General features: G+C 41.8%; 1 protein-coding gene across 2 annotated transcripts in view; it reads left to right on the top strand.

Moving 5' to 3' along the window:
• The window catches only part of nhsl2 (NHS-like 2), a 215538-nt gene that overhangs the window by 89455 nt on the left and 101171 nt on the right, over positions 1 to 24912 (top strand). Inside the window, exon 1 of one of the 2 annotated variants that reach the window (XM_070547985.1) lies at positions 19669 to 23676. The exons of the other annotated variant lie outside the window; for it this stretch is intronic. Within the exon in view, the coding sequence (XP_070404086.1) occupies positions 23598 to 23676 (79 nt within the window). The 5' untranslated portion in view covers positions 19669 to 23597. Of the gene's footprint in view, positions 1 to 19668; positions 23677 to 24912 lie in introns of those variants that run through there. 2 annotated transcript variants of the gene reach the window in all.

The raw sequence follows: 24912 nt of genomic DNA, 5'->3' as shown, positions 1-24912 counted from the left end.
ATTTTTTATTCTCCTTTTTTCTCCTGTAATAAGTGTCATCGTTGCTGTGACGTCTAGCTTTCCCCACTGAGGAACAATAAAGGGATTTTCTATTCTATTCATCTATCTGCAGCCTTCCCAGTTCCTGTTTACTGTAGGTTAAATCTTTTCTCACGGGCCAACAACAAAATAAAAATATCATTTAATCTTAAATGAAAATGCAACATCTCACCTGTTAACTTTCATGTTCTGGAGCAGAAAAAGAGCATAAAACCAACATATTTAAAGCTCAGTTTGCTCCACTGGTTTACTGTGATGCTCACCTGTTCCAGCCAGATACCTGCATCATGGGGTTGATCTGAGCTGAGGAGGAGACTCCTGTTGTTTTGTTCATCTTCATCATAATAATGACAACATTAGATGACAACAGGTGCTCACATAGGTTTGTGCTGATGAACATGTCTGAGCAGCTTGACCACGTTGTTGTGTGTCGGGGAGGAAACACAACCACAGAGTCGTGCTGGTTTGAGCGTGTCGCTGCTCGCTGGAGTTATATCGGCTCTGTCTGGACGTTAGTTGGAAAACTTTCTCTTTAAGTCGTGAACACATTACTGAGCGGCTAGAATCTCCATTTCTGGGCTTCAACGTCAGAAAACAGCTGAGTGAACTCGGCGCTGAGTGAGAGGAGTGTAGTTTGTCCGAGACAGCGGAGCTGCTGACACCCAACTACCCCTGACTGCCTCGGGCTGGAAAAAACACAAAGGAGGGGGCGCGTCGCCGCCGCGCTGACGCAGCAAAGCATCATGGGAGTTGTAGTCTTTGCGGTAAAATCGGCCAGCGGGCCAGTTTTAATATATTTTTGATATTTATCTCGTGGGCCACATAAAAATGCTCCGCGGGCCGCATCTGGCCCGTGGGCCTTGACTCTGACATATGTGATCTAAAGGAAGGTTTATTATCATATTTTTGTAAAGGGGTCTTGGGTAGAGTGAAGGGGAGCATGGTAGCAGGATGTCTACGATGTGGGACCCATGTGCGCTGTCATGGCCTGCTGCAGGATTGGTCACTTTGACCTCATTCACTGGCTACCACCCCTTTAACCCACCAAGACAGCTGAAAAATGACAGGATCTTCCAGCTCATCCTTTGAGAGAGCTGTGTTTTGTGGCATGGTGCAATCATGCAGTCTGTTGTACGATCTTCATGGAAACTTGCTGGCAAATAGAGTATTGTGATGGTGCAAGAGGACTTGTCACAGACGTGGAACATCACTGATGATGGCTTAGGCTTTATTTCTATAAACGTTCACGTACACAAAATTTCCCAAAATGCTACATATAAGCTAAGCCTGTAACTGGTAAATGGCCTGTATTTGATATGGCGCCTTCTAGAGTCCTGGGACTCCTAAGGCGCTTTACAACACAATCAGTTTAAAGAGCAAGTCACCCCCAAAGCTACTTTTCTTTGCTGATAAACTATATAAATGAGTGTCTAATTGTGCTGTAGATGTGTGTAGTCAATAATTTGGCACTTTAGTGCATCTTAGCTAAAATTTAACATTTCTACCTAAAACTGCCAGTGTTGCACCCCCTTCAGGTAAAAACTGTCCACTGCATTTGAATTTAAATTTGTCGTCGCTATTGGCTAAGAGGTACACTATAATGTCAACTGGTACTATATGATGTCAATGCCTTTGTGAGTGTGTGTGTATTTGTTAGCGGCTCGCCCTCTTGGTCTGCCAGGCAACAGCAGTTGTCGCATTTTTCAAACAGGAAGTGGGAGTGGAGTAAGACTCTGGTAGGGGGTGATTTGCTCTTTAACATTCAGTCAAACTAGTGCCAAGCTAGCTTAGCATTCAGTTAAACTAGTGCCAAGCTATCTTAGCATTCAGTTAAACTAGTGCCAAGCTAGCTTAGCATTCAGCATTTAGACTGGCTACATACTTACTTTTATCACCTCAGCGTCAAGGCTCTTAAAACATTGTGGGACTCATCGCTAGAATTGGAAACGGATACATTGTACCAGTGCTCCCCTTAGAAAAATGTCAGATGGGGTGGAGTATGTGGTGGGGTCATACAAGCAGGGAAGCGACCTTTCGACCTCCATTAATCAGGGGGGGGGGGGGGGGGGCTGTAGACGGCTTTTTGTAATTACGGAAACTTGTCCTGATAAATAGCTGGAAAAATGCAATGTTCAATAGAAAAAGTCTCGGTAGGCTGAGAGGTGAAATGCACAAGTTCTGGTAGTGTGTACCGGTGCATATCAGCCCACTTAAAGCCCTGGTGGGACTCAAGCTGAAATGATGCATATCCAAGAAAACACCGATCCTGTTTGCATCATGATTGCCTTCACACAAATTTGGATATTCTCCAGGGTGAGGAAGATCGTACTGATGGCAAATCACACATTTCTAAATGTATAAACTATTCATCATTTGAAGTGCCTCTGAGTGTATGATTTGGGTTGCTAAATTGCCCTTAAAGTTAGTTTTGTATATTTTCCTACACATCTCTCTGATACTTGCTGACACTGCTGCAGCCCTTCACACATTTGTTGTTTTTTGTGTGCAACAAGTCTTATTTTTTTCAAGCAGTCCTTGTTTGGGAGTGTTTTTTCACCACAACCGAATGTTTTCTGAACTATACGAAGTGTGATGTGGTTTCCCACGCTGCTAGCTTGTGTTTGTGCCAATATCAGCAGCTGTGGTGACATCGTGTGTTATCATTCCAGCTCGACTCCTCAAGGGGGGAAAGTCCTTCATGAGTACTTCAGAGGCTGCCAGCACAATCTGGTGAACGTTTGAATAAAGTCAGAGTTAATGACGGACCAACTTTTTTAGTATCAAAATAATGCAGATGTTAAAGCTATTAGGCAAGAGAGATGATTAAAGACTCAAATCTTAGGTTTAAACATCAAAAACACATTAATTGTTGTTGCCTTTTACACTGTAAGATCGGATTAGTTCAGCTTACTTCAAAATTCAAATTCAAATTCAAAAATACTTTATTAATCCCAGAGGGAAATTGATAAAATTAACAGTATACAGGACTAGGTAATTATGTGTTGGAGCGACTAACCCCCAAATTCCACTACCTCCGCTCCGCTCCGGTCCGCCCCCGCCTTCCGCAGCCGCTCGCTTCCGAACTCAATTTTTACTGGTACCCGCTCTACAACGGCTCCGCTCCGGTGCGGAGACCTGAGGAGAGCAAACAAGCATGTGCGGGATTTTCGAGATCTTGCGATACAGTCCGAGCAATAAACGCGGAAGTTAGATCCAAACACCCGTTGTGTGGGAGAAGCATCGGCATGAGCTGTTTAATCTGCCCATCATTTGTGTTGAGAGATCAGCAGTGTTTGGATCAACAAAGTGTGACTACTTTGATAGTAGAAACTGTATTTATGGCTTAATTTTGTGCATTTAAACTTCAGCCGCCATTGATAGTTGTTAAAAGTTGTTAAACCTGTGCATATGAAACAAAAAACGCCTTTTGTTTATCGATTTATTGTGAAAAACGGAAATTGTGCTTGCTCCTTTTCCTGTTGGGCCGTTGTGATTTCTGTTCATTTACTGCGGAGGTGCTCCGGCGTCCGGCGAAAATAGGATCGATTCTATTTTTGCCGGACGCCGGAACAGAGGGCGGCGCACTGCGCCGCACTGCCGGAGCACGGCCGCAGTAGTGGAATTGCTCTGATTGACTACAACGGGACCGATTTTGCTCCGGCGTTCGTGTCGGAGCGGAGCGGAGTGGAAATTGGGGGTAACATGGAACTAAATGCTTTTAAATACAAGTTACTATAACTGAGACAAACTAGTACAAAATACTTAGGAATTTGTTTACTGAACTGATATTTCTGAGTTTTATAAACATAAGCAGTAGTAAACTGTAAGCAATTTTTAAAGTTCTGTGCACCAGTTTGTTTCATTTATCATAATTTACATTTAAAAGCTATTTACTTTGTAAAGATCAGTCGCTCCAACACATGTATTATGATAGGTAAGTACCTATCATAATACATGTAACATAGTATGTAGAGGTCAGCTGACCATCTACTGCTTTGCACTCCCCGCATGTCCAACAAATCACGAGGTGAACGTGCATTTGTCCATGCTGCCCCCATGCTCTGGAACTCCTTGCCATTACAGTTAGGCTGGCATCCTCTCTGCCTGTTTTTAAATCTCGTTTATAAACCTACTTTTATGACTTGGCTTTTAGACAGTGATTCATGTTATCGTATTATGATTTTATAGTTTTTATTGTTGTGTTTTATCTTCTTATTGTTTTTTTCTTTTTTGTTTTAATTGATCCTGCCTGTTCAGCACTTTGGTCAGCTCTCACGCTGTGTTTTAAATTGTGCTATAGAAATAAAGTTGGTATGGTATCCCTGTACCTGCTGTGGCTTACCTTTCCAGTCAACAATTTCTCACACCCGAAGCTTTTGTTTCAGCTATTATCAGGAGAAAGATATAAATAAGTTACAATTACATATGTGTAAATACTTTTCTCACTAAATCCCACAAGTAAGCAGAAGCCTTGTGGTGCTAAACTCGCCACAGTGTGACTCTGACTCAGTTTTCTGTGATTTTCTGATGATCAGCATTGATATTTGGCTTCAACAGGAGCTAAATGTTTACACCATCTAACAACACTGATCATTATTTGATTAAGAGACTGCAGGGTGAGACAGCAGGAGGCGAATGAAATGAAACAGCACAATAAAGCAGAACTAAACACCAAAGCGCTGCCGAGGTCTAATCCTCCCCCGGCACAATAAGACTGAGCCGGCAGACGAAAGTGGAACCATTTGAGTGGGTTTGTCTTGTTGTAGCTATGTAAATATGAGGATTTTGGCTTAATTAGGGTTAAAATCCTATTTTAGGACCAAGAGTGACAAGTTTTTATACTCTTCTTCTTAGAAACACATTAGTAATTCTCACAGGTAGTGTTTTTCTGTATCTTTTAGCTAGATTACTGCAAAAAATTTGGATTTCTACTTTAATTAATTAATTTATTTATTTAACTTATGTTTAATTAAAGTCATTGTTGCAGCGGTACATGGGTATCCAAAAAGCAGATAACAGAAAACATTAATTATTTGTGAATCAAACTTGTACATTTCTTTAGACAACATGTCATTTCAGTTATCTGTTTTCACATGATGGTCACAAATAAATTTAGTTATTAAAAAATTTTTCAGCTGGTAATTTTTTTTACTTTCATGAACAACTTTTGCCCAAGTTGTAATTTATCCGGATTTTCGCCAGGAAGGCAAAAAGTTCACATCCCCTCTGAAAATAAAAAATTTACAATTTGTCAGTTTCATCTGAGGAGCTACAAAACTGCATGACAACTGTTGCGACCTGGCATGTGGAATCACAAACTAAGAAGGAGGCAGGACAAATGGTGTAAGTTACAGTATTTTTATTTGAAATCAGCCTCCAAAAGGCCCCACCAGAAATGCCACACAGACAAGCACTCCCTTCTTTTGCAGTTGCACTGAGCAGTCTTATATGCTGCACCCACAGGTACAGCCGCTCAAGGCGATCACAGGTTGCTCACAGTCAGACCGAAGATAATACCAAGGCGTGGACAGGGACCAATCAGCAGGTCGCACCGGCACAGCAGCATTTGTGTTAATTGGATGGATGCTTTGTTTCTCCCGCTAGAGGGGACTGTAAAAACAACCATAAAACAAACACGTCAATGTTGAGTGAAAGTCTCCATCACTCTTACCCTGGCTTCCCCCTGGATGCATAAACGGCACGCAACCACTACAAAGTGCACTACGAAGCCGTGAAGCAAAAAGGCCTCTGTTATAGTCAACGAGTGTGCATCTGCGATGGATCCCAGAAAGGTGGTGATGCGCCACCACCAAATGTATGAACTGGATCTATTTTTTACGTGCTACGGTTGCAGAACAGATACATTCTGCTGTCTTCCTCTCTGATATTTGATTTAAATCACACGTGATCTTGCAATTCCCCTGTGGTCTTGTGGGAGCAGCTGCATTTGCCCTGGGTTGATGATGCAGCTTTAAACCCCAAAATGGCAGGATGGGCCAAGCAGAAAGCTCCTGATAATGGGGTTAAATGACCTCTATTCCAGAGCAGTCAGTGGCAGATGCAATCTGCACACAAACTCAACCCAGGTGTCAGTTAAATAGAGTCCAAACTTTAAATGTGAATTATATTTGATCTAGGGCTGCACGATATTAGGAAAACCTGCAATATTCCATAACAGTGCTTAATATTGCGATATCGATATTACTCGCAATAAATGAACAAATACTAAAGTATGCAGTGTTGATGTCGTCTGGCGTGTGACGTCTGCTCTGGGTTCAAAGCAAACAAAAACTTATGCATGAATTCCATTACAACATAACATTTTTATAGAAATAATATGCAGCTGCACCTGCTACGGTATTAGCAGCAAAACAACAAACTGCATGCATGCAGTTTCTCAGTGACTTTAAAACATCACCTCCACCATAAAACTTTTTCTGATGCTCCAAATACAGAAAAACATCCCTTACCAGGGTTTTTAGAATAAATAAAAAAATCAGAAAATAAGTTTAAATGTTAAATAATAGTTAACATCACTTAAATGCAACAGCAAATTCTCTCATTGCTACTGAACATTTTCTCCACTTATGTGGTTATGATATAAGGCTGTTGCTGCAATTGGAAAGTGAACTGTGCTGGGCCAAACTAGGAGAATATTAAGATTTTTTGAGGGAAAGAGAAAAACAATTGTCTACCTTTCAGAAGAGGAACTGGCAAAAAAACTACATGGAAAATATGTGAAAACGTTTGTTTTTAACCCCAAATTGAACAAGTTTACCTAGATCTTAAAAAGCAGCTCAGATGAATAAACTGCAACTATGATTCTGATAACAAGCTAACAAATTGAACTAGCTAGCTTCTCTAAGATAACCGGCTAGCAGAGCTTCTGACTGACAGTTTATGTGCAGCAGCAAATCAACTATCCTGATTAACAAGGTTATGAAAGCTCATAAATGAAAAATCACTTTGATGTGTGGGGGAACTTTTCCAGGCCCTCTTTAGCAGGGTGGGACTGGGAGGAGAGTGTAGCCTTTTAGCTGGAAGCTAACCGGAGCCTGGGGCTAACATCACCACCCAGTGGAACACTAGCGACATGGAGGTGGGTGGGTTGGTTCACCGGCACATGTCGGAGTCAGCCCGGTAAAAATGATTAACGACACCGAGCGGACTCACGTTCACGTTTGAAAGCAGCGCTGATTCCAGAAACCTCAGCACAAAGTGTGTTCGTTGCTCTGAGCCAGCATGACGAACAAGGGAACGATGCCGCTAACTCAGTTCGGGTGTTTCTTTCCATCCTAAGGGTCTGCGTAGGGGACGGGCGTATTACGTGAACTGACCCATCTGATTGGCCGCATATCAGAAGGGCTACATTAGATTGGTCAAATAATACTTCCGCGTAAAAAACAAAGCTGGTTTACAAAAAGTTGACGTATGACACGGATGGAAATGTTTGAACCACACATTTATCGCCGTTTTTGACGTGCTTTGCGATGGGCCTATCGCACGTCCTGTTATCCCGATGACGATCAGTTTTTCGATATATTGTGTAGCCCTAATTTGATCTTATCTTGTAGAGGTGTAAACACAACAAAGAGACGTTGAGCCTCGCGTTGGTGGTCCGTTAAACCCTCACGGTGCTCTCTACATCTTGAGGAAGACAATGTGAAAGTGGAGAAAGAATAAATAATGCATTTCTTTCTGCATTTTGATATCATGTTCAGTTGTTACATCAGTGTTTCCTGCAGGGGGATCCAGCATTGTGAATTCATCGCACAAAACAACTCTTTTTGTGTGTGTTTTTTTCTTTTTACATCATCATACAGTCTTGTCTGTTTCCTCCCAAGTGCCAGTTTCCTTTCTTCTGTCTTTGTTTCTCTCACTTCTTTGCTGCTTGCATAAAAATCACTGTCTGTAAACACGAGTCTAAAACAGATCATGAATCTCTGCATGAGTAATGTTTTTTTTTATGTGAATATGACGTGTACGAGGATTAGATGATAGCACAACTTCAGTAAAGAAGGTGAATTTGTACAGATGGAGGAAATCGAGGCCGTATAGAAGTCAAAGAAAGAAAGTGAAGGAACACACACACGCACGCACGCACACACGCACGCACACACACGCACACATACAATCACCAAGACCACAGTATCAATCTCAAACCAGAGTTGCACAACTACAGTAGATTGAGGCTTTGTGTCAGAAACTCTTACATAACCCCACTTAAACCTCACCGTGACAAATGGACGTTTAGTTCTGGTTAAAATGGGAAAGAAGTTCCATTGTTCATAAGAAAAAATAAAACATTGGTCAGGAAAGATTTAACCAGAAATGTTGCATTAATTCAACTTTTCTCATCAGCCACACACTAAGCTGTATTGAATGAGTTCTTCAGTCCCTTTTGAAATAGTGGTATCAGCTAAACCACTGGTTCTCAGCAGGAGCTGTTCAGACGACGTAAAGGGGCAGGGGATGTTTTTTAATGCTAGAGGGGGTGTTTGCATGCTAAAGTTGAGCAGTCCCCCAGGAGATAGCAGGGACACATCTCCCCGTGGAGACCATGGACAGCTCCTTCAGAGGCAGACTGAGGCATCGCAGATGTAAAACCAACACATTGTCACACCAGAAGCATAAAAAAAGGACGCTGGGTGACCAAGCATTTGTTTCCAACGCGTTGGGAGTCCCAGCGCGTACCAGAGCATCGTTTTCTGACCACCGCGGTAAGACGGAGATTTCACTGAATTGTGACCTTTCCCCTCTTGCTATTTAACCTTCCCTTCACCCCCATCCTAACCTTAACCCTGTTGCACATGCAAAACTTTATTTCTAGTTGTAACATCCCTCTCAAACAAGGTTAACAGGAAGTTTAGAATGAGAAAAAGCAAGAGGTTAGAGGTTAAATGTTGGTTAAATGTGCGATTTACCGCGGACGTCGGAAACCAATGCTCTGGCACAGCACGTCGCCTCCCGACTCGCTGGGTCTCCCAATGAGTCGGAAACAAACATTTGGTCATCCATCGTCATTTTTCAACGCTTCGGGTGTGAGAACGTGTTGGTAAAACAGAACACTACCATTATCCTGGTACACAATAACACCAATGCAATACTCGGTATGTGTTCAATACCTGTGCAGTACCCTATTTATATAGTATATCTGTGTCCCTTACAGTATGCTGCATAGTTCTGGGAACACAAGTTTTCTTTTTATTAATCGTTTCCAGTGGTTGAAGGTTACAATAATAGCGTACTGCCTTTGTGTGTTTACCTGTAATCTTGTTATTTTCCTTCTTCCTTTTCTCTGAGTGTTTGTGCTGCTGCAACAAGTGCATTCCCCCTCCGTGGGATCGAAACAGTCTGTTCTGTTCTACGTCGAATCAAAGAACAGGGTCAGACAGTCACATTGAAGTTACTTTTTAAATGTTAAATGACGTACCCCAGATGTAATGTTGGTTTTCCTACCAGCTAGAGGTGCCTTGTGGGTATTTCATCGTTCATGTTAAAAGGATGTGGATTGAGTTTTATCTGTTCATGGCAAAACAATAAAGGCACCCCTGCTGAAAAAACAAACAACATATGTAGAGTTTTGGATGCTGGCCTGCTGGTCCGGGATGGGATGCTGGTCCAGGATGCATAGTCACAATCCAATTAGCAGCATCCCATGCTGGACTAGCATTATATGCTGATGTAGGCCCCAAATGCAGAGAATCCAGAAGGCAGCAGGTGAAGAAGTAAATAAATCCTTTAACGGATGAGCCGGATGAGTAACAAGAGCACAAGGAACCGACCAGGAGCTATGAACGGGACTGGGTTTGAATACTGCTGAGGTGAGTGGAGACAAAGGGAGCAGGTGCACTGATGAATGAGTACTGATGGAAGACAGGTTTGACAAGTTAACTGAGGGATGGGAGGAAATACAAAAGCACAAGAGGACTGAAATGTAACAGATAAAATAAGATACAGAAAGATAATGAGACACCAGAATTAAAGGCTGAGAGAATCCACTTAACAGGGAAAAGCTAAATGAGGCTGACCGAAGACAAAAGTAACACATGGGGCTGGATATGGAGAAAACACAATACAATAAATAGAAAACATAACTGCGACTGAACCAGAAGGCTGTGAGAATAAACTAAACCATGAAGATGGACTGAGTAGGAAAATGCACAACCAAATAAGAAATCTAAGAAAAGGGGGAAACACTGAAGGGCAGAAGAGTGGCTAAAAGGAACAGAGGCTGGGGATGAATAAGAAGGCTGAATAAATAAGGCAACAGGAAGCACATGAGAGAAGGGTGAAGGACACATGAGAAGGAGGACTAAAATAAATATAATATAAACTATAACTGGGAAGATAATGTTAAATAATGGAACACGGAGAACTAAAATGAATGCTGGGGAGACAAGAGAGAGGGGATATGGATGACACGACACACACCTGCATCCCAAACACAGCATGTGTAACAAAGTCGGTGGTTAGTACCGGTAGTACAAACCTTTACTCACCACGATGCTGAATGCTGTTACAGATGTAAACATTCTGTTTCTCTGTTGATAAACAAAACTAATTTGACTGGTTCATTTTGTGATGAACAGACAGTAACTAATACACTTAAGCCACACACAACTCCCAACAGTAATATGGCTCTGGGTGGTGGTGGTGGTGATTAGCAGATCAACAGTCCTCCTGCGGTGCACAATCTGAGAGAATCACACACATACAGAAATTCCTGCAAATTACTTTCAAAGGGGGATTACTACCAGATTAAGACTGTAGGTAACAAATCTAATACCACATAAGGAGAGCTGTTAGGCCCAGTCACTTCAACAAGTGTTTTGTTGTTAATGAGATGCTGCACCATCATGCGTTTCCTTTAACCTCAACGCTCTGTCAGATGTTTATTTAGGTCTGTTTTAATTTAAAAGTGTGATTTTGTTGTTCAGTAACTAAACACAAATATGAAAATGGTGCAATCACAGCACTAACTTCTGCCCTTTTCTTTGCACACAGTCAGACGCTTAGACCCACCTCTGGTGTGTGAATTGTAGCATGACTGGAATGTGGTTGACTCAGGTTTGGTTGTAGAACTGTCAGCCTGGCTGAAGGCGGTTGTGTTCAAACATCCGTCAGTTCCACAAAAAAGGTTGAGCTCATTCTCACTGAAACACGAAGGCTGAGAATTCAGGATGGCTGTAAGGATGCTGGGAGATAAATACATCTCTGAGACATTCAGTGTGTATGTGTGTGTGTGTGTGTGTGTGTGTGTGTGTGTGTGGGGGGGTGGGGGTGGGGGGGGGGGGGCATCCAAGAGTAATCCCAGTTATACTGGAACTCCCACAAATTTTATGCATCAAAATCTTCTTTCCCTCTGACAGTCCTCGCTCTGTGGGGATCATTAAAGTGCAGTTAATTACCCATAATCCTTTCTGGGCCAGATGTCTGCTCTGTTGGAATGCTCAGAGTATTGGAGAGTCAGAATTTGCCCTCTTTTTCCTCAGTCCAGTCCAAGTGTATGCATACACTTGTTTTCTCTGCTGATTTTCTTTATTTTTCGTCTCCTGTTTTGAGTATTTTGGAGTATTTTTGATTTAGTTCATATTTGTTTCTCTTTTTCACTCTTTGTTATTCTGCCCGTGCACTCATCTACTCCTCCCTCCTTCGCCCTCCCTCTCTCCTCTTTACCCGCCTCGCTACTCGCTTGAACCCAGAGAGACTCGACTTGTTACATTCATCACTGAGAAAACATCACTCCACACTTTCTGAGCCCCTTTAAGGTACTGTAACGCTGTTTATAAATCACTGTTTGCATGAATTGGTCTCTCTGATACATGCAATTTGAGTCTTTGTCTTCTTTAAGTTTATTTTTAACTGTTGCAGACGAGTCTTATGTTGCAATGAAAATATATCTGCGCTGCTGAAGACATTTGTAACAGTCTTTAGGTGGCTTTAAAATCTGAATGTTGTCTCTAATTAAATGAGTATGTAGGCACACTTCTTACTTTTGTTGAACTTTTTAAAATATTTATAAGAATCGTGGCTTTTATGAAAACGTCTCTCGATGTTTTACACGTAACTCAGGAAAATTTTTAAAAAATTTAACGTTTTAAATTCTGAATTTAAAGTGAAAACAATACATTTTGTTTTAAAAACAGAACAAATGACTAGCAAAACTGTACAATAATAAGTTTCTTGTTTACGTAATTGTACAACAAAATAACAATAGTAAAAGAAATAAAATTGGCCCTTGCCACCTGTAGATCCTCCACCAGAGGGCAGTAGACATGCATAGGACTGGATATGACAGGTATATGATGAAGGTACTAGTCCTGATACTCCATCTGGAGGCTTTAAAGAGCAAGTCACCCCCAAATCAACTTTTTTCCCCTGATAAACTAAATAAACGAGTGTCTAATCGTGCTGCAGACACGTGTAGTCAATAGTTTTGCACTTTAGTGCATCTTAGTTAAAATTTTAATTTTCTGCCTAAAACTGGCAGTGTTGTGCCATTGTCAGGTAAAAACTCTGCACTGTATTTGAATTTAAATCTGCCACCGCTATTGGCTAAGAGGTATGCTATGATGTAAACTGGTACATTATGATGTCACAATGCTGTGGTGAGCCTGTGTGTGTGTGTGTATTTGTCAGCGGCTCCGCCCTCTCGGTCTGCCAGGCAACGGCATTTGTTGCATTTTTTAAACATGAAGTGAGAGTGGAGTTAGACTCTGGTAGGGGGTGTCTTGCTCTTTGAGTAGTTTGGCGAGAATTTATGTCAATATTCTACAGAAGTTTTAAAGGACACGATGCATTTATAATTTCTTTTTTTTTTTGCATATTTCTGCTGTACTCTTAAACTGGAAATTGAAAGAAAGAAAGAAAGAAAGAAAGAAAGCCTGGCCTTGGAAAAAATAAATAAAAAACATAAACTGGCCTCAGATCATTTTCACCCAAGCTGGTTGATGAAACTGTTGCAATAAGAATAAATCAGGACTTGTGTCACAAATCACACCAGATTTTTTCTGTGAAAGAATACAGAGATATTCTATTGTGGATCTAAATGGAAACTTGGCCATTCATTCAGCAAATGTACCGATTAATTAAAAGACTTATGTCAGTGTAAGGATCTCTAAAATAATTACCCAATAAGGAATTTCTCTGGTTAAAGCAAACATTTATTTATTTAACCTCAGGTCATCAAAACTGTTTTAAATAAAAACCTCAATGAAAATCCAAATGGACAAAATCCTTCTGAAAACATCAAAAAGAGACTAAACAACTAATCTAGTGGAATAAATATTAACGCAGATGCTCCGTAGCTCACATATATCTCATAGCCAGGGGTGCACACTTTACCCAGACACAGTGCTTGAGTTGCTGCGGTGGAGGCGGTTCAGCTGGTAGGAGCAGACCGTGCTGCAGAGCAAGACTGTAACGAGCATGCGTGTGATGGATGGAAGAGTTCATGCAACATAACGTTAATATGCAAAGAAGTATAGTTACAAAGGAACTGTTACACATGCATTATCGATGGCCTTGGTTAAAGTTCAGCTCTGTGAAAGGTTTCAGGTCTGAGTAAAGCAGCGTCAGTCAGACGACTCCTGGGATGTTTGTAATCATCAAGTACGACCACATCCGGCCCACGCGCCTTCGGTTTGATTTTCTGTCCTACATCCAGGTTCACGCTGTGTGAGGTGGAGAAGACAGTTGTGGATGCGCTCTTGGCTGATCTCACAACACATTTTCTGTCAGCAAATGAAAAGTTTGCAGCGTATCTTTGTTCTCCTTCAGTCTCTGGTCTAACTTTATCCACTCCGTTTCTGCTGCAATATATCTTTGTGACTTTTTAAAACATCTTTTTGTTTTGGGTAGGGTGGGGTGGGGGACAGCAGTGCTACTGACGAATTCAAAGGAAGTGATGTCTGGACCGGTCAGTCTTGCCAACTCCGTTGATTTTGACAACCAGTAAAGAAATTGGGCGTGTCTCCATCAACCTTTGCTGGCCAGCCACACAGCCCTTGTGTCAATGGCGTCGTTGCGTGTCTCTGTATCCATGCAGGGAAGTAGAAATCAGGCTTAAGAGGTAAAGAAAACATAAAAGACGTTTACAAACTAGATTCAAGTGATGGATTAACCAAGTTTGGTTTAACACTATGATGTGGTTTGTGTCAACCAGCTCGTTAAAGATGCCGCTCATACTTACTGCATACTTTGAATGTTTAGTGAATAGTTAGCGCCCACACTCCTGATACTTCCTTTTACATCTACTGACAACCAGTTGCTCAATTAATAAAAAAACAGGGATTTCTAGACATTAATCCATCCCAGTGCATTAGTTTCTCTCTTTAATAACTAGTCTTGTTCCAGTTCCCAAGGGAATGACCCAAATCCCTGGTTCCAGATTGTTTGGCATGAAGCGAGTAAATCTAAGACACACTAAAGGTCTTAGACCACTGGTTCCCTAACATGTTTGTTTACAATTTTTCACATCTTCACATCACATTGATAGAACCTCTCTGGAGCTGAAACCAAAAACAAGCAGCACTAATCCAGCTGTGTTTCATTTCTTGGAACCAGACAAACCAGTATATCAGTTGGTTTCCTTTGAACAGACCAGCGCAAAGGTAAACAAATCTCGTAGGAAAGCATAAAGAAAAAGGCCAGAGAGCTTTTGTTTGTCTTCGTTTTATGAGATATTGGCTTAGCATTGTTTTTGTGTTGGTCCACGACCCGGCCAAGAACGAGGTAAGAGGAGAGTAAATATTATGAGTGCTGGTGGTTTGGGATTTCCATAGTAAAAACAGAAACATTGGTTCCATTATTCATCCATGTGAAAAAAATGCGATCTGCCTTCTCGTATGAGAAGAACTGGAAGGAGAGAGAGGATGAAAACAAGAAGGAACGTGACTTTTTTTTCTCACCTTGGTTGGTTTGTCGGTGATGGAGATAAAGATGGGATGCAGGCAGACGGCAAAGAGGCTGAAACGGTGAAGGAAAAGAACAGGATAAAAAGGAGCTGTTGGCAAAACCTAAAATCATGAGAACGACATAAAGAGCTACTGCTGCTTGTGTGAAATCAATGCTGTCAACTTAACAGGATGTTCTTTTAATGAAACGTCTGGCAAAATCGCAAATGAGCAAAAAACAAACAAAAAAATGCTCTTCTAAAGATGCTCCGTTCTCCCCCTCTGGGCCTTGGAGTCTTTACAGATGCAACAGGATCGAATGTGAGCTAAACCTAAAAGCAGTCTCAGTGGGAGGCCCAGGGATAAATCTGGATTAGTGATGGTTTGAGGATATTTGTAATAGGGAATCCCAGCAGAATTCACTTTTCAGATATGTATCCCATATGCTGTGGAGCTGGCGAAAAGGAACGGAGACCCAGAGCGAAGCAGGGCAAATGCAGTTGTGTTTGTTTTGGAAAACAGTAGGCGTGAGCAGAAGCGCTCGTTAGCAATTCTCGCCGGATGTGAACAGAGGAGGAGCGGACAGCGTTCAAATTTCGCGAGCGAACTGCTTCGCGGAACTTTGCAGCTGGTGTTTTCCGGGCGTAAGTCTCTCCATTCAGAACATGTAGCTGAACAAAATGTCTCCAAACACATAAAGTGACACAATGTAAGAACATTTTTTCCATCAAGATTTTAGTAAAAACAACAACCACGTACAAGACAAGCGGGATAGGGTAAACAACATTCTCAAAAGAAAATGTGTCTAATAAGCCTGGATGGAGAAGATTGTTATTGTTTAAAGCTATGAGAGCCTGAGGGAAGTTGTTCTGGTCTTAATGCACTAAAGCCTTCACTTAAACAGGTAACTAAAGAGGCGGGTGTGGTCCTTGACTATTGTAGAAGCTCTTAGCGAGTGAGAAAAAGGTCCTGAAGGATGGGAGAGCACATCCTTTGATGTTTTCTGATGTTCTCACTACTCCTGGGGTCCTTTGATCCTGTGTGCTGCAGTTACCGAACCATACAGTGATGCAGATGGCCACTCTCATACAGAAATAAATCAAAGCTGCCATTGTCAGTGGTGGAAGGCTGGCTCTGATCAGCCTCAGCAGAAAGTAGAGATGTTGCTTTGGCTTCATCACCACAGCGTTGGCCCAGGAGCTCTCTCTACCTCTGAGTTGTTGATGAAGAGAGGTTGGTGATGGGACAGGTTGTTGTTGTGGAATGTGCATCATTGTAAACTTTCTGAGTCAAATCTTAAACTCAGTTTGTGTTTCAGTTCTCTTTGATTCCTGCAAAAAAAAAAAAAAAAAAACAGAAGACACGCGTCTCATTTATCCAACAAAACAACTTCTTCTCAAAGGACGTCTCATTCAATTTTCCTGCTCTGGCTCTTCCTGCGAAGATGGTTTTCAGAGGAAACATTTGCGTAAACATTCCTGTGTTGATCCGATTACTGTTTAATTGAATGTGAACAAACTGGTTGGAAGCAAGATGCCGACAAACCAGAATGCCAGTCAGACAAGATTCTGTTACACTTTGTGTAGAAAATATTTGCTTGTCTCACAAGAAAAATGTATTACACCATTGTCCTAATTGGTTGATCAGCACACGTGCTGAATTTCAGTAAAATGCTTATCTTCTTCATAAGATGTTATTCTGAAAGTATGATGCATCCAGCAGCTGTTTGGCAGGATGTGTGATGGGGCAGAGAGTTGAGAGGTGGGTATGAGTGGGTAATGGAAGGAAAGCTGCAACTTTACTCTCGTAACGAATCAGTGTAAGGACACATCATGTATGAGACTGTTCAACAACCACGGACCCATTATTCCAACAATAAACTGCTCTGAACTCAGTCAAGCAGAAGAGAGATGGTTAACCCTCTGGAAGCAGGCGTTGCAACGTTTAAACCTACCTACCTGGTTACTCCACATACGTATTGCATGAGCATTTTTTAACTCAGAAGTACCCCTGAAGGACTTAGCTGTTAGTCCTTTTATCAAAACTTAGCCTGAGCCTGAGAGGTTAAACAATTATAATGCAGGGAAGTAGATTAGAGAAAGATTTTCAGTCTAAAAATGAACTGAAAGATGATGAAACATCAGTGTAAAACAGGAACTACTCAAAAGTCTAAGTCTAATCTAGGTTAAAGGTCCAAAAACAACTAAATGAATGATTTCTTTCATAAAATGTCTGTATTTTAGAGCTTCTTTAAAGTTTTTATCTAGACCCATCTGTTTATGTGTAGAAACCTTGAATGTATTTAGGCTAATCACATTTAAGATTGAAACTGTAGATCAAACACACCAACGCTTACTGAGTGGAGCTTGTCATTTTCACTCTTTCCAACTGTCTGTGCTAACTGGGAACATGGGTCTTGTGCTGAATCAGGGCTAAATAAATCTACCTTTCTTTTCATTACATGTTCCAACAACTGATAGGACTCAAGCCTGACTCTCTCTGACTGGGCTGCCTGTGAGTGCTAAATGATCTGGGAGAGGTTCAATGAAGCTCATGTAGCCAGTTGAGAAATTGCTTTCATGAAGGTCTCAAAAACCTCCCAATAGCTCCAGAAAAATTGATAAAATCTTTGCTGGTTCATCATTTTTGGAGAAAGAGTCACTGAAAGGGTCCGAAAACTCTAAATATAATGGTAAACTTGCTAAGTTGGCAGCACTAACTCTTCTGCCCACTGGACTGGATGGGAATAACTGCTAATGAACTAGCATATGTGTGCTGTCTAAAGAACATATCAGAATCTAGTTATTATTTTTTGATTGGGATCTGGAAAAAAGATCATCTTGGCAATAAAATACTCCAAATTCAGTCACACTAATGAGAGGTAGCTAGATAAACGAGAACATGTAGAGTGGTAGGTACATTATAACACGAGGGAGCAGATTATAGGACAAAATGCCACTACGCAATCTCACAAATTAACTAAAAAATGGTGGAGGCAATAATTGATGAGTGCTCAATAATGTGTGTTCTCACCAAACAGATGTGATTTATATGGTTTTCATCATAGAAACCTTCTTAGTCAATTATTTAATTCAAAGGGAAAGGGCCACAGAATTATCTTACCTGTTCATCTTTTGTATATTCTTTCTGTTTTTCTTCTGAATGCATTTTTAGGTATTGTTTTTTTAAACACAGAAAAAGTTTTTTTTAACCTTGCTGACAGTTTTGATCACTCCTGCAATCTTCATCAGAGCTAGCCGCTAAAGGCGGCGCCACTTTCTCCCCGTTTATCCGCAGGCAGCAGAGGACGGTGTCGCCCTCTGCTGCCCGCGCCCTCCTCACCGATAACACAGTTCCATGCATGATCTAACAAGTAGACCCTCTTGTCTCTGTTCATGGTTCTGTGCCCACGTCTCTGTATTTCTATGGCCTCCTTAATCCATCTAGTAAGGCAGCATAGCATTCATGGACATGAAAATAAACAGACAAAGAGACGAGACCCTCCAGCTGTAACATAAACACATACAGGAAACCAACACACACAGACCAATATTTATTGGTAATCAGAACACCCTACTATACATGCGTTGTTAGTGATCAGAACATTATACCACCAAGCAAACACAATAACAGAAGAACGAGATCGTAAACAAGAGGACCAACATATACAAAATGCTTTAAAGACCTGCGGATACCCGACATGGGCAATGAACACCGGAAAAAAACAAACAACAACAGAAAGAAAAGAACAACCAAAACAAAAAACAAGAACCAAAATCAGTGATAACTCTTCCATACATGAAAGGCGTTACAGAAAACACATAATAGCAACAATGAAAAACACATAAACACACCAACAAAAACATACACAACAGTTAGAAAAAGACTGCTACAACCACAGGACAAGATATCAGCAGGACATAAGTGTGGAGTCATTTATGAAATACCATGTAAACTCTGCATTCAAACATACATAGGAGATACCAGATGCCAACTCAACACGAGAACAACAGAACATAGAGAGAAGTGTGAGAAAGAAACAAGCCGAAGACACACCAGAGCAGCGAAGCAAGAAGCAGAAAGCACAATAAAGAAATCAGCCGTAACAGACCACTGCACAAGGGAAAAGCACATAACGGACTGGGACAGAACAAGGATCATAACCACCCAACAACAGAAATATCAAAGATGGATTAAGGAAGCCATAGCAATAAGGAGACGTGAGCGCGGAACCATGAACAGAGACGGTGGAGTCTACACATTGGATCACGCATGGGACTGTGTCACTGTCGCTGCGTTTTCATGTGGCAAATTTCCTCAATCCGATTGAAATCTTGGTTGATCAGAATTTCCGAATCTCTGTTCACATGGACACGAACTGAAATGATCCGATCATGCCGTGCGTACATATGCACCAAGCATTTAATCCGATTAAATAGGTTGAGCATGCGCAGAGTTGCCTTTCACGAAAGAAAAATTGTAAACAAACGCCATGAAACGAAAAGAAAAATGTAAAAACAGAAATAACTATTCTTCCTGCTTTCCTGATCCATTTATTCAATTTAATATTTTTATTTAGCTCATAGAAGTTACGTTTTCTTCAGTGAATAACTGCAGATATATGCTTTGCTGCATTTTATTGTTGATTAAAATAAGGGAGGGTTATGTCTGCCTCTTGATCAGCTGGTCCGCAGGTCTGAATTGACAGCTGTTGCGCTGCGCTGCGCCACAGAGCGGGGACGGGGGGTGGGGGGGTTAGCCTCATGTTTTATTACTGAGCTCTGTTGTGGCTTGTTATTAATAACATGTGACGATCAGCTGAAACTGTTGAGAAAAATCTGTTCAAACAAAATAACAGAAGATGTTCAGAAAGTTTAGAAGCCTGTGTTCATCATTAACGAACCGCATCTCAGGTCATCTGCGTTTACGTGCTTTTAACGAACACGGACTTTACTGTCGTCCAGAGTATTTAATCGATGACGTTTTCCTACCCAACATCAGCCTCCAATCAGGTCTGTAAAACCCAGATTATCCTGTGTTCTTTACAAGCGTGTCTCCATCACCTGCTGCAGAAGCTGCTGTGTTCAAAGCTGACAGAAACGGGGATCCGTGCGCTGCAACCCCCACGATAAACCTGCGTATTTCCAGTAAAGATTTGAACATCTTTGTCGAATGATTTGTGCAATAATCAGATTTTTATTTTACTTCCACAAAATGCAAGTTCTGAATTAAATATTACTGAAACGGGACGGCTTGTTGTCGGATTTAAAAGCCGCCGCTCGTTAATTACACCGTCATTTTTGAAGTCAGGCAGTCCAAATGACAGCGGAGAGGCCCGCTGGCTGTTGCACACATGCGCAGTGGGCATTATTTTACCCCAACAATCCGAATGGCTGTGTACATGCACGTCAATCGGAATGAAGAACGGAATAAACCACCTCTCTCAATCGGATTGAAATTTCAATCCGATTGGGCCGAATCGGATCAGAATATTCTGATTGACATGTTTACATGCAGAATTTTCAATCTGAATGGGCATTCAATCCGATTAAATATGCGCATGTAAACGTGGCTACAGGAGAGCGCGGGCAGCAGAGGGCGACACGTCTTCTGCTGCCTGCAGATAAACGGAGAAGGAAGTGGTGCCGACATTAGCGGCTAGCTCTGATGAAGACCGTAGGAGTCATCGAAACTGTCAGCAAGGTTAAAAACATCTTTCCTGTGTTTCAAAAAAGAACCTTAAATTGTGTCTTGCCTGTTGTTTGAATAGCCTCGGTTTGGAGAAACAAAGATTATATCTGATGAAACATTAAATCCAGAGTTATTTTATCCCTAAAACCTCAACCTCAAAAACATTCATAAAACCAAGTTTAAAACATTTATGCCACTGTAAAACCTACCTTTCACACATATTTCAGCATAACTGTTGTGCAGTTCTGAGCAGCAGCATTACTAAGCTAATTTATTCTGCTAATTACCAGAGAGTTGGTAGTAAATAACTGTGGGAATGAAAATATTGACGAATCAGTGTTGGCATGAACTGCTATGATATGCCGGGGGTTTGGATTTTTTAAAGACAGCAACAATCCACTTGAGTCTTGGCTAAGTGTGGGTTAGCCGTTAGCTTGTCATCTTAAAAGTGTTGATCTGCATCAACAGCCAATGGGAAATGTTGTTAGGGTCCATGCCCCTAACGATGTACCCTAACAGTGTCCTAAAGAGTGTTCATGTGGGTCACCTGTGGTTCAGTACATAGGTGTACTACCTCGATTCAGATGGGGGAAAGGTGAAGGAGAAGGGGAAGGGAATCTTCTCCTCTCTGGTTCTCATTTGGTATTCTCCCCATTTCTCTCATTTTCTCCTTCACCCTCACAATCTGAGTTCTGCACAGCTCACTTCACTTTCAATTTCTCTCCCTCTGTCTGGACCGACCCTGCTTCACCATGCTCATTTATTCATTTCTCTGTCTGACAAGACACATTTATCTTTTTTCCTTCAAATCTCTCCATCATTCTTATCATCCCGCATTCCTCTCTGTACTGACGCGGTCTGTATTCACATCATAATGTGTGACCTACAGCTTTTGGGTGTCGTTTAGGTGTTTGGGGGAATGCGTTTGTCTGTGGCTCATGCTGATATTCATGGGATCAGCCAGGGTTTATGTGGAAAGTATGAGTAGTCAGTGTCTTGCCTGTTTTAGATTGCTCTTTAGACCATCCGGTTGTCTGTCTCACAGAACCACCACACTTCCTCGCTCGTGTCACGTACCTCCGTTGTCTATCGGAAAAAGGGTCCCTGGATTTATTTGAAATTGGAAGTGTGGCATGAATGCATGGGACGACTGTCAAATGTGTGTGTCTCATGCTCAATGCGTGAAAGTTGGCAGCCCCTGCATGTAGCTATTAGCTAGCAGGCTAACGCAAAGCTAGCATGTCTCCTCAGGAGAGAGACAGCAACGGGAGTGGAACAGCCACTTGTAATGTGTGCATACTGGTCATTTTACATGGTGGATAAGGTTGCGTTCAAAGGAATCTGATACTCCGCCTTCAAAACTAACGTTCGTGAAATATGCCCTAATAGAGCTGAAAAAATGCTAATTTCTGGGTTAGTTAGGTTAGTTATTTCTGGCTAGTATTATGCTTACAAAAATATGTGGTAAATGAGAGAATATCACTGAAATCTCTGCTGGCTAATTTCACTAAACGTCTGTAAAAGACTCCGGATAACAACAACAAAGCATGTCCGAGACTCTCCGAACTAACGGGAATAGTGCAAGTGATTCATACCAAATCACTGGGAACTGAAGATTTTAATGGCAGATAATGCCTCATTTAGAGGATGCACTGCTGCCACAATTGCTCCCATTATGGATATACACCAATCTTAGATGGATATTTCACAGACTTCAGACTCATGCCCCTTTTAGTCAAGTTTGCACTAGCTAGCACAACCGCGTTGTGTACTCACCTACATAGTAATGCATATACTGGGATATGTACAATTTGAATCCCTTTTCTTGTTTGCTTTGTGGAGCAGATGAAAAAGTGTCGACAATATGATGAACATCAATGTTGAAAATTTCTGCAAATATCCTGGGGACCTGGAAAAGTACAGTTCACTGCATGCACCGGCCATGTTGACATCTCTGTGAAGGGGACAGGAAGTACCACTGCTCTCCGGAGTTCATCAACCAGAACTAGCACTTGCTGTCGTGCATAGGGTGTATTGACTATGGGTCTATAATTGTCAGGCTAAGACAATCGGGGCTTGTTGACAAAACCTGAGTCTGTTGCCATGGTGATAGACATCCTCAGCTTCTGGAATGGCAAAGGGTTTCTGTAAACTCAATGCTTCATCACAGTTTACTTTCTGGAATCACCCTTTTCAAACATTTACAGCATCGTGAATGTAGACATGACAAAGCTGGTTCTAGAACGTCGAGCAGATGAAAGTAAATGCTGAAGAATTTCTTCTGGCTGAAGGGTGACATCTGTCCTCTGCAGCTCTTCTTTGTTGTTTTCTGGCATTTTTCACCTTTTCCGTGACAAACCCCACGCCTTGCTTCTTCCTCCACCTGATTATCCTCATCTCCCGTGTCTCTCCCTCTCCCAGTCTCTGGCTCCTGATTGGCTGTGCTCAGCCTGTCTCTTTATGAATTGGACAGCAGTGGCTGAATTCAACTGGCTGGGAGCTAATCAGCACAAAGCAATGCTCTCTCTGTCTCTCCCTCTCCCAAACACACACACACACACACACACACACACACACACACACACACACACACACACACACACACACACACACACACACACACACACACACACACACACACACACACACACACACACACACAAATGCTTCCACACTTGTGCCGCTTGTTCTGTCAACAGCTCACGTAGCAGCAGAACTCTCTCTCTCTCTCTCCCTCTCTCCCTCTCTCCCTCACACACACGCACACAAACTCATCAGCAGTCGCATGCCGAGCTCACACACTTACACATCACACACGTGCCCAGACCATCTACGATGCTCCGACCAGCTTCTCATTGATTGAACTGCAGTCGCAGAGGACACCAACAGTCCGTCAGTCTTTCTGTCTGTCTGTCGGTCAGTGTGTGTGTGTGCGTGTGTGTGTGTGTGTCCTGGTGGAATGAGGCGGTGATGTTTTGGGACAGGAAGAATAGTATGGGCAATTCCCAAAGACGGCCCAAAGGAAGACACAGACCCAAATCTGCAACAGGTACTTTATTCCCTTATCTCTTGTTTTTTTGACATTTTTCCAAATGTGAGTCAGATGTTTTATTTTGTCTCCTCCATCTGTCCATTCATGCATGGATTTAATCTCATGTTTCCATATTTACCTGATTTATCTCACATTCATACATAATCATGTATTTCTGCTCATCTGTTCATGCAGCTTTTCTGTCTGTCCATCCTTTCTGCACACATGCTCTCTGCTCATTCATCTGTCTGCAGCACACCTTTGTTCTGCTGGAGGTCCAGTTCCAATTTTGTCTATCCCTCTTTATTCCCAGTTACTTATGTGTCCCCTCCCCGACAACCTAAGGATCAACCTTCATTCCATCCATCTTTCACATTTTGTCATCAGTTTGTTTTCATGGGTTATCTATTTGGTTCCTTCTTTCCTTAAATTCCTCCTTCTGCTCATCCCATTTGCTCCCCTTTTATTCTGCTACTATGCAATTTTACAAACAGCGTTTATATCAATAGACAAATGGAAAAATGGCAAAATTCCAGATACCCGATGTTGCCAGTATCCAATATGGCACAAATCCGACATTCTGATGTACTCATTATTGGCAGTAGTTCCAATATTTCCAATACTAACAATTCCCAATACTTCCAACATTCCTTAAACCCCTATAATACCAAAATCACCAGTATTTTCTAATATCCTTCTCCCCAATACCCAGTATTCCCATTCGTTCACTCTACTGGTATAACTACCATTGCTGAGCCACTCGTCATTCTTTTTATACTAAAGATCATTTATGTGTTTCATTACATTTGATCCACCTATTTTCCAGTTTTACCACCTTCCCAAAGCTCATTATCCATCTGTTTCCACCAAAGTCATTGTTCAATCCATGTGTGCTTTCATCTCTTTACTAAAAATCCATATCTTTCCATTCTTCTGTAGTTTTTTCCTTCATCAGTTGGAGTCATCCGCCCATCCATCCACTCATCTCCGATCGATCCAGGACTTTCCCCCAGTCTAAAACATCTTATATGCTGTTAGGTCCCGTCTCTCCTTTAGCTGGGCTTTGTCTTGGTTGCCAGGTTTGAATGAAGTGGGTCAATTGGTCGTTTACCTCTCGGCGTGTGAAAAGAACATGTGTGTGTGTGTTTTGATTCACCGCTGCTGCTCGGCTGAATGTGTGCTCAGAAGCCTGCGGTTTCGAAGGATACAAATCTTTGCCATGCCGTGGAGTCTCGTGCGCATGTGCGACTGCTG

This window comes from Nothobranchius furzeri, chromosome 2 (genome assembly GCF_043380555.1).
Source record: "Nothobranchius furzeri strain GRZ-AD chromosome 2, NfurGRZ-RIMD1, whole genome shotgun sequence".
NCBI classification, from domain to species: domain Eukaryota; kingdom Metazoa; phylum Chordata; class Actinopteri; order Cyprinodontiformes; family Nothobranchiidae; genus Nothobranchius; species Nothobranchius furzeri.
The sequence above is the reverse complement of the archived record's forward strand: the minus strand, read 5'-3'. Positions and strand labels throughout refer to the sequence as shown.